The following is a 10946-nucleotide window of genomic DNA, read 5'->3' as shown; positions in this document are numbered from 1 at the left end:
ATAAATTTATATTATCAAATTTAATAATTAATCAGCCAAGTTAAAAACCATTTCAAACAAACTTGCAAGCTCTAAAAAACAAAATCAAAACAAACTTAAACAACCATTTCAACAATTTGATTCATTTTAACTTCAACTTGGCTCAATTATCTTACTACAAAACTAAACCCACTTAACTCATCTACAACCGTATCAATATTTACCTCTTTTTCAAAACGAGTCTTGAATTTCAAATTATATCCTTTGCAAGGGATCAAATAATAATAATTTAAAAATTCAAAATATTTTCACAATTTTAAAATTCCCGAGAGCATTAAGAAATAGTTAAAATACAGGATAACAAATCTCAAATTACTCTTCAATACCAAATAATATAAAAAGGTTCATCTGATACAGACTTATACTTGGAAGCCCGGTTGACAAAAATAACGAAATCTGAACACTAAACTGGACAAAATCTATGATATTGAATCATCATCAAATCCTACACCAAATAATTTACTTGCACGACATCCAATCTGCATCAGCATCTATCTGTTCTTCAAATACTTCTAAATTAAAGAGTTTATTTGACCCCTCAATCAAAGGTGTGGACAATCAATCGTAATATTAGCTTCTGAGACTTTGCAGTCGGAAACATACAAAAACAGTGGTAATATTCCCTAGTTCAACTCAAATCTTGCTTCAGTTGCTCCAAATCTCCACGAAGTAAACGAAACAAGTTGACAAAATATCAGGTTGTGTCATGATGGAAACTCAAACTGCGTGTTGAATTGCTTAAGCTTCTTTCCTGGTTATCCTGTTGTTGTTCAAAGTCATAGTTACATGCTCTTGCGGATGTGTTAGTGAATGGAGAGAGAAATTGAAAGGGAGGCGTAGCAAACCTGAAGCAGTAAATGCCAAGCGCGCTTGTGATCTCATGAATGACAGAGGTTGCAAAGTGCAGATAAAGCGACACTGGTTATACAAGAAATGAAACAATTTTTTATGGCATCAGATGATGTTCATAAAGGTATTGAAACTAAGAAGATTAGCCGTTGAATGTGGAAGGCTATGGGCAGGGGGATTAAGGGGGTAAATTGACTCGAATAAAAATACTCCATAGTTTCAAGATGCACATTGTTTTAATTTTTACAGACTAAAAGACGAATTGCTATTTTTAATCCTAAACCAACAACAGGAGAAGAAACAACACAAAGACCAAAGTCACAATGTCATAAGAAATATTTCACATTGTTAAGCTTTATCAGAGCGAAGACATTAACAAGAATTAATCTATTAGTGATAGTAGTTACCTGTGAATAGACAGTAGAAAACAAGAACCACTTGTTCATCGACCAGAGGAGCTCTGCAGGCAAGAAAAAAATTTGAAAACACAATAATTATGAAATCTAGCGGTCCTAAAGTATATACATACCCATCGTTGAGTTTGGCAGTGAGAGCATTCGCTATGGCAAGTGGAAGAAACAGCAGGGACTGTTAAGGGAGAGAGATAGAGTTAATAACTATACGACAACTTATAGTACTTTGCTTTCGCTACCAACAATTTCCTCAAGGTTAATGAATGCAAAGGTGAAGATTTCAAGCGCTCAAGTGCGAGATCTATAAAATCTGTAAATATGCATGATGGAATAAGTAGATACCATGCACATTCCAGTTTTTAAACCTTTGGGTTCATCACAGAGGTGAGCAAGGATCATTCTTCCCTGTCAAAACATTGATATTAGTTTCCAAGTTCCATGCTAACAAAACTGAAGCATAGCTTTCATGAAACTTACAATAAATTATTTACTAAGAAGTAGAATAAAATCAAGACCACAAAATGATGACAAATTTTTTTACAGCATATATGACATCGATGTTAATGTCATAGCAATCACCTCCTAGGAAACAAAAGTTGCATGCACACAGTTACACACAATACGTTCAAAAGCCTGTAAATTGTTAGTATGCTTACCACTAGAAATCCGAATGCAAATCCAGTTCCAGTTACAAGTAAATGAGGATAATTACGCATAATGTCGGAAGGCGACAAATATGACCTGAGATCATAATAGAATGGTATCATGACACACTAAAACTACATCTCGTAAAACAATCAACTAAGTACTAACGTATACAAACCAGATAAGAACTCCAGCCATGAGTACACCAAAAGGAAATAGCTGTCAATAAAAGAAACCACATTATTCAACCCCCAAAAGCAAGTTCATCAAGTATTGATGTACATCCATGATTTAGAACTGAATGAATTACCATAGCTAAGGCCAAAATCATGCTTCCTTTTTTTGCTTGGACAACCTTCTGGACATTGCTAATGCTGCCAAATAGAAGTGAAGTTAATTTTGCAGCTATTTGCTTAAATAGCAAAAGAGAAATTGAATTGATTTCTTGAAACTTCTAGGGATAGTTCCTGTTGAAAAGAAAAGAGGAAAGCACCAAAACTATATGCATCTTCTCCATGCAAGTCTTTCTGGATATGTTTTAAGTGCATCACAGAAATAGAAAGAAAAAAAAGCTATCTGAACCTCACACTAAACAGAAAATGGCTTCAATTAGGCTACTCAAATTAAAACAATAGCTTGTATCATGGTGGAAGATATATTTGTCAGCAAAGTTAAAGCCTAAGATTACTAAGGTAGAAGAAGAAAAAACACAAGAGAAAGGGATACTTACTTGGAACTGAGAGTAGGAACCACAGCAAAAGCAATCATCAGAACTAGCACAATGACATACACTGGGATCTCTGGTTATACCAGCAAGTAGCAAAATAAGTCTTAATTCAGATATCACAAGGTATAAGTTGTATTATAAACTTTTAGGAAAAAACATATTTAATAAAGTATCAGAAATTCCCAAAAAAATCTCTCAAAGAAGCTCCCAGTAAAAGTCTTTAAAGCTCAATTGGACTTATTAAGAAAACTCACACATAACAGCTTGATGTTTGAAAGAATCAACCAAGCAAAATGGCTTTTGTCAACAAATACTTAATCTGCTTAGATACTTATCATAACAGCTTTCGAGGCCTTTATTCCTATGTTTGAAGAACTAGAGTAAATTTTAAATAATAAGTAATAACTTAGACCCTTATGATATTACAGAATTCAAGGGAATTTTTTTTCTGAAAATTCTTCAAAAAAAAAAAACTTTTAAAAATGTAATGGTGTCAGCTTTACCAGGAAGAAATGGCACCCAACCAAAAAGAGGAATTGACTTTCGGAAATCCTGTGCCCACCACTCAGCTCCTGTACACAAAGGAAAACGAACACAGCAGCATTTTGAAAAAAGATGATCAGTCCAACACAAAAGAAGTGGCTAACAAATGAACTGAGAAAAAGGCAGAAGACTAATATTTTCTGTCAGTGCAAAAGGAATTCAAAGTTCACGTACCCAAAAAGAATGTCAGCCAGTGGCAAACATAGATAAGCATGAGGCCTTCGGTAGGCCCATTAAGTATAGGAAGGATGAGTGTATTTGTAAAGAAGCTGGTAAAATAAAAATTAAAAAAAAATCAATAAATGAACCGCTATCAAACATAATAATAGCAATAAAACCACATTCTACAATAGCTAGACGTAAAGATCACCTGAAACCGAGACAACCATTTATGACAAAAGCCAATTTGCCAAACATATTTAATGAGGTCCAACATATCATCAAACATAGCTAATAAGCATCAAAGCAGATCTGTTTTGTTGTAAACAAACACCCATATATATTTAGATCTGATTCTTCTACTAATGCAAAATATACTTTCTTGTCTCAGATAGCTGCTGCATGATGAACGTTTTAAGCTGAATATTTCAAAATATGACGCAAGTTTTAACCTGAGACATTAACTGGCTGATAGTCATGAAGTTTCATAATCAACCAATACAATTCATGCGATTCAGTGTTAGTCAAACGTGCTTATGAAAAAGAAACACAAGCAAATTAGGTATCAAATGACATCAAATTGAGATTATTTTCATTAAGCAATCCACCATAGGTACCATACAAAATGTAAGGCATGATTAAAGGAAATGATGGCCAAATAAAGGAATACTTCAGAAAGTACCAAAAAACAATCTTAACTATAAAAAAACAAATGAATGAATATCAAGATCTAAGAAGAAGAACCCACTGTTCCCATGTTGCAAAGTAAAATGGAATAGCTGCAATCACCCAAAACCAGAAAGTTGACCTGCCACACATAATAGTGCTCCCAAATGCCAAGGCTTCAAACTAGTGAGAAAAATAAAAGAAAAATTGAAGATCACAAATGATAACATAATACAAAGACTATAGGTTAACATAAAAAAGATGAGATGAGAGAGCATACAGCACATGCAAGTGCATCACATCCTGCAATCACATAGTTTTAAAGTATTAAGAATAAGAACAAATCATAAATTAACCAGGTTAACCATTCTGGTAGAATAAATACCATGATCAAAAAGTTCACCCAGAGGACTAGATGAATTGGTACGCCTAGCTTGTTTACCATCAACAGCATCAAAAGTCTGGAACCGAAAAATATTTTGGCATGTGAAGTTAGTTGAAAGCAAGAATACTATAAGCCACAAGTGAAGAAGAAAAAATATAAAAGTAGGCATACAAGCATCAAATGAAAGGCACAATCAAATCAACACAGTAATGGCAAAACAGTCCTACAATGACAAAATCAATTGAGAACATTAGCAACTTCCAATTGGAGTAGCTTATTAGTCTCCACAATAGGCCCACAAAATATTATGCATAAAAAATTGGATCTAATGCTCTGTTTACCCCATAGAGGGAGAGGGAGAGAGAGGGAGAGAGTGGATAGAGGGGGAAAAATCACCTATGGAAACACGTCCACCACCACCAACAACCAAGCCTTATCCCACTAGGTAGGGTCAGCTATATGGATTCTTTTACCACATTGAGCTCTATATCCACTATATCATCATCTATACTTAAATAAATTTTATCTTATTTTATTGTTGCAAACCAAATCTTTTTTTGTCTTCGTCTTCCTAGTTTGATATATGTTTGCCATAATTTCACATCGCTTAACTGGAGCATTTATTGGTCGTCTAAGTGCATGTCCGTACCATCTTAAACGTCTCTCGGAGTTTTCCCTCAATAGATGTAACTCCGACTTTCTCTCTAATGTTCTCATTTCTTAGTCTGTCCATACTCATATATCCACACATCCAACTTAACATCCTCATCTCTACAACTTTCATCTTCTGCTTATGTGCTCGAATCATAACCAAATATTTAACTCCATATAACATAGCAGGTCTAACTGCGATTTTCTAAAACTTTTCTTTAAACTTTAGAGGTACTTTACGTTAAAAAAAACACTCGACGCTCTCCTCCATTTCAACTATCCTGCTTGTATTCTATGTAAGGCATCTCTCAATCCCTCTATCGTTTTATAAAAATGATCCTAAATATTTAAAGCTCTCGATTTCGGGGAACTCATCATCTCCTATCTTAACAATTATCTCATAACGTCTAATATTGCTAAACTTAAATTCCATATATTCTACCTTTATTCTACTAAGTCTAAAACCTTTCCTTCTAATATATGCCACCAAGATTCTAATTTAGCATTTACTCCTTCACGTGTTTCATCTATTAAAACAATATCATTTGCAAACAACATACACCACGATACTGTCTTGAATGTGTGTAGCAAGTTCGTTCATATTTAGTGTAAAAAGATAGAGACTTAGAGTTTATCCTTGATGTAACACTATCTTTTGGAAATATTTCAATTACTCCGCCTGAAGTCTTTACTTTGGTTGTTACATCCTCGTACATATCCTTAATTAGTTCAATATATGTTACGCTAGCACTTCTTTTAATTCTCCATATAATTTCTCTTGAAACTCTATTATAATCTTTTTCTAAGTCAATGAATATCATGTATAGATCTTATTTTTGCTCTCGATATTTTTCAATTAGTTGTCTAAGAAAATGTATAGCTTCTATTGTCGACCTTCCCGGCATGAACCCAAATTAATTTCAATCACCATGGTCTCAATCTTTTTCCTATGACTTTTCCCAAAGTTTTATGGTATGACTCGTTAGTTTAATACCCCTATAGTTTGCACAATTTTGTACGTCTCCCTTATTCTTATATAAAAGAACTAGAATACTTACCCTCCATTGATCAAACCATTTTTTTCCTTTTTTAATATTATGTTAAATAATTTTGTAAGTCATTCAATACCTTGTTTCCCTATGCACTTTCATACCTATATTGGAATATCATCAGATCCAACGGCTTTTCCATTGTGCATCCCATTTAAAATTTGTTCAAATGAAGTTTGAATTCTATGATAAAATTTAAATTTCTATATTCATTTGACCTACTTAAATTACCTAAGTTAAGTTACTCACCTAAACTATTATTAAAAAGTTGATGAAAATACCTCTTCAATGCTCTTTTATTTCTCCATCGTTTATCAATATCCTATTACATTCATCTTTAATACATTTTATTTGAAAAATATCTCTTGTCTTCCTTAAACTATTATATAAATGTCTCTTTCCCATTTTTTTAATCCAATTTTTGATATAATTGTTTAAAAGTTTCGCTTCATTTGCTACTTTCTTAGCCTCTTTATTGACTATTGCATATTTTTTAAAATTTTTCTCGTTCTTATAAATATATAATTCCTTATAAATTGTTTGTTTTTCCTTCACTTTTTCTTGTACTTTCTCATTCCACCACCAAGATTCCTTATTTAGTAGTGCATGTCCCTTTGTGTACACTCTTAGATACTATTTTCAACTTTAATATCATCTTATCTTATGTCGTATTAGAGTCGCCATATATTTCACCTAATACTTGTACTCCTACCTTCTCCTTAAATATATTTTACTTCCTATCCTTGTGTATATCCAACATTACTAATCTATGTTGGGTAGGTAAGCTTTCTCAAGGATGACCTAGCAATCTTTACAAATTTTTCTTTCTTCCTAACCATAAGAAAGTCAATTTGCAATTTATTATTCCCACTTTTGAACGTGACTAAATGCTCTTCTCGTTTCTTAAAAAATGTATTAGCTAATATAAGATCATATGCTATCGTAAAATCTAATATAGTTTTCCCTTCTTCATTTCTAATTCCAAACTCATAACCCCCTTGTACCCTCTCATATTCCTCATTTTTCACTCTGACATGCCCATTTAGATCACCTTCTATTAAAATCATTTCATTTGGCAGAATGTTTTATAATACTTCATCTAAGTTGTCCCAAAACTTTAATTTGGTAACTTCATCTAATCCTACTTGTGGTGCACATAAGCTAATTATGCTCATAATTTCGTTCACCACTATTATTTTAATGGCTATAATTTAATCTCCTTTTCTAACTACTCCTACAAATTCATCCTTTAACGAACTATCTATAATAATACCCACTTCATTTCTTGTTTTACTCTTTCCTGTGTACCATAACTTAAAATCTAAATTTTCTATCATCTTAGTCTTCTCGCCTACCCATTTTGTCTCTTGTACACACAAAATACTAATTCTCCTCCTAATCATCATATCTACTACCTCCATTGAAACACGTCCACCATGGAAAAGAAAAGGAAAAAAAGAGAGAAAGAGGGAAAAAGAAGAGGCGTGGAATGGGAAAGGGAAAGAAGGGACTCCGTGACTTGGCCACCAGATTGCAGCTAGGTCCGGGCCACAAGCTAGCATTCGCAAACTTGCAAGCTTGCAGCTAGGCCACAAGCTCGTTGTTGGCTATTGTTGATTCACCAGAGAGCTTTGCTTGGGAGGAAAAAGAACTCCATTTCCCATATTTCAGGTGGGTGAAAAATTGGTCCAAATTTGATCAACCAACATATTTTAATTCCATTTGTTCCCTAATTTTGCGTAAGTAAATGGAGAAAAGTATCTTGAGTCTCCTGCAGTAAATCGTTTCTCTAATTCATCCTTTGGGTAAACAAAGCATAAGTGAAAAGAGGTAATTATGAAAGTCACTAACAAGATGCAATAACAGTTCTCTTAGAAGCACATAGAATTGCAAAATTCACTTCAGAAAGAAGATATTGACAAAACAAATACAAGCATAAATTGATTCCAAAGTCAACACATAAAACAGAAAAGACTTGGCCCAAAAGTAAAAAAAAAAAAAAAGAAGGTAGAATTATAGGTTTCAATGAACAATCTTGGTGAAATTCTCAAAGTTCAACAATGCTAGTGAAAAGTAACTGATATGGAAATTCTTAAAGATGCTTAACTTATTACTCGAATCATTTTTATCTCTTTTTTTACTCTTTGTTTTGTTGTCGCACAAGCAACATAGCAAAGTATGTGCCTGACATACCAAGAAATGCCAGAAAGAATCCTTGCCTTTATCTTCTATTAGGCACATAAGGTAACCATAGAGAAGCTGCTTAACTGATATCACTTGCACAATTTTACGATGAATTGCAGAATTTGACACGCACATGCATACTGTCACAATAATTCTAAAAAAAAGATACCTGATATAGAAACAGAAGTAAACCATGGGCAAGATGCACCCATCTTGGTGGAGCAGTATCAAGACGAGGTGAATATATCTGTGAACAATAGCACAAACATGTAAAATATTGAACAAAGATAACAAAATAATGCATAAGCTGGATACAGAAAAAGATATAGACATAAGTCCAGATTCCAGAGTAGTTACGGTGCCCAGCGCAAAGGCAAAGCAGAATTCACACACAGAAAATAATTAGTTGACATGATGAACAAATAACTATCAACATAGGGTGCAGGTATAATGATAACCATAAGCAGATGATAAGAATGTGAAACAAATTTGACAAGAAAACTGATAATTAAGCTATGTAGTAATATAAACATAGTAGTTGCAAGAATCAACTCTTGTGAAACATCTACCTACAAGCTTAAACTAATAAAGAAATACTGGTTCTTTTTCCGTCTTCTTTAAAAGCAGAGGCAACTGATGAACAACAGGGAAAACGATCTACCTCCCTCTTATCTATTTAAAAACCAGCAGACAAGGTATGTGGGATTGGAACCTTAGTGGTTATGTGAAAGCATCATAACCTTAGTAGAAAACATAAATTAATCAATGTGGCATTGGAAGATAAAAGTTAACACCATTGAATATAAGAATACCTAGACAAGAGGTTCAGGTCAACTTCTTCATGTTTTTCAATGACCCAGTTTTGTGTGTACTGGTATAATTATTCATAAAGTCAATCTAAATATATGATCTGTACATTATAAGTTCTAACACAAATTTATTCAAGCCCTCACAAAATATCATGGTTCGGCTAGCAGATTCCTTGGATGATGCAAATTTCTGATGAGAAATAATTATCAAACAAAATAAATAGTTAAAAGTTATAACATTAACAGAACTGAAACGATGAACAAGGACCAAAAGGGGAATTAGGTGATCTTCACTTACATAACCAAGAAGTGCAGATAACATTAGAAACAAAAATCCTGTAAGAGTTATCTGAAGAACATATAGCAGAGTTACAGTCCTTTAGCAAGAAAGAAAGGAAGGATCTGAAATCCCAAAATAAAAATAAAAAAGATCAAGTACAGTCAGTTGTCCTCTTACCATGTTTGGTCTGGAAAAGCATCCCGATATGAAAAGATAAAATAGACGCAATAAGTCACATTAATATTCAAAATTCATACAAAGTTAAAATTTTACAGCAACGTAATTGTTTCTGATACAAGCATTAGAAAGAAAATATAATCAAATAAAGTGGAAAATTCACTCACAATATCCAAGAACAAAATACAGGAATAATTATTGTAAATTGTACAGATATTTAGTATTCGTTTTTCCTACTTAATCATCTATCCTTCTTACTAAAGGGCTTCAGGATTTTCAAGGTGTTCAACAAAATATTTGAATAAAATAGTACGAGTGAATGACTCCAAGGAAGGATCATCATGGATTGACTAACTATAAAGATTACTAGATTATCATCCTAAAACAAAAACTAACGAATTAAGAGATGTTAAAATTTTCAAACTAACAAGAACTAGAATTACAGCTTAATCTAGAAAAAAAAAACTATAATGTAAGTTCTTGGTCTGGAAACTAGGTAGGTAACAGATAAATGCCAATTAGCAGGTGAAGCAGAGAACTTACGGCATCCAAAGAGGGAAAAACGTCACGCAGCGGGTCCAAAAGGGCTGCAAGATGTACTTCGCTACCAGGGAGTGGTCCACGCCGCTGTACTTGTACTTGTGAAGCGTCGCCACTCCATGTTGCCCGATGTACCCCATCTGTCATATTCACCGCGCACGAGAAAATTATTATCAAACGACAAACGGTACGAAGATCGTAGCAATCCCAAATCCTCAAACAATATTAAAAAAAAATCAAATAGCAGGCGATTCAACCCAAGCTCCCAACTTTTTCGCAATCCCTTGAAAAGGCGTAGCCAAGCGAAATCGTACCCAAAATGGGAGCAGAAAAAAACAATAACCAACGAACGCAGACAGAAATAGAAGACGAGATGAACAGCAGGGGTGAAGAAGAGAAAGGTAGAAATTTATACACCGGGATCAGATCAGGCGAGTAGGGATGTTGACGAAGAGCGGCGAAGCTTCGACCTTTCGCCTTTCTTCTGCTTCCCTGATGGCGGCGGCGCCCTAGCAAAGGGCGCGACAGAAAGATCGGGAACGACGCTGCGACAACAACGAGCGAGGTGATGGAACGTAAAGAATGGTTAATAACAAATCAACTATGCCTATATGCTATTGATGATTTAAATAATGAGGGAAGTTTTAATCTAGATTTTATGTTTTTATAAATACATCCCTCATAGTTTTAAAATTCTCAAATTTCATACAGAGATTTTATTATTCACCCCTGCTCACCAAAAATATTTTATTAAATAGTTGTTTCACATCTCTTAACCACTCACTTGTAAAAAAAAATATTAATAAAAATGTTAATAATTAGGATGAGAT

The 10946-nt window shown here is 33.7% G+C and overlaps 1 protein-coding gene across 1 annotated transcript; it reads right to left on the bottom strand.

Annotated features, from left to right (window-relative positions):
• Positions 1-337: 337 nt before the first annotated feature.
• On the bottom strand, positions 338-10715 carry LOC122036851 (choline/ethanolaminephosphotransferase 1-like). The gene is made up of 19 exons (XM_042596268.1): positions 10532-10715; positions 10120-10256; positions 9577-9586; positions 9418-9468; positions 8480-8557; positions 4427-4502; positions 4322-4344; positions 4124-4224; positions 3391-3485; positions 3177-3245; positions 2677-2746; positions 2257-2320; positions 2125-2165; positions 1958-2042; positions 1644-1706; positions 1418-1476; positions 1296-1348; positions 885-957; positions 338-799 (listed from the first exon to the last, which is right to left on the bottom strand). Exons 2-19 carry the CDS (start codon positions 10254-10256, stop codon positions 778-780), a joined length of 1170 nt encoding a protein of 389 aa, XP_042452202.1. The 5' UTR covers positions 10532-10715; the 3' UTR covers positions 338-777.
• Positions 10716-10946: the final 231 nt, after the last annotated feature.

Source organism: Zingiber officinale, unplaced genomic scaffold, assembly GCF_018446385.1.
Source record: "Zingiber officinale cultivar Zhangliang unplaced genomic scaffold, Zo_v1.1 ctg222, whole genome shotgun sequence".
NCBI classification, from domain to species: domain Eukaryota; kingdom Viridiplantae; phylum Streptophyta; class Magnoliopsida; order Zingiberales; family Zingiberaceae; genus Zingiber; species Zingiber officinale.
The sequence above is the reverse complement of the archived record's forward strand: the minus strand, read 5'-3'. Positions and strand labels throughout refer to the sequence as shown.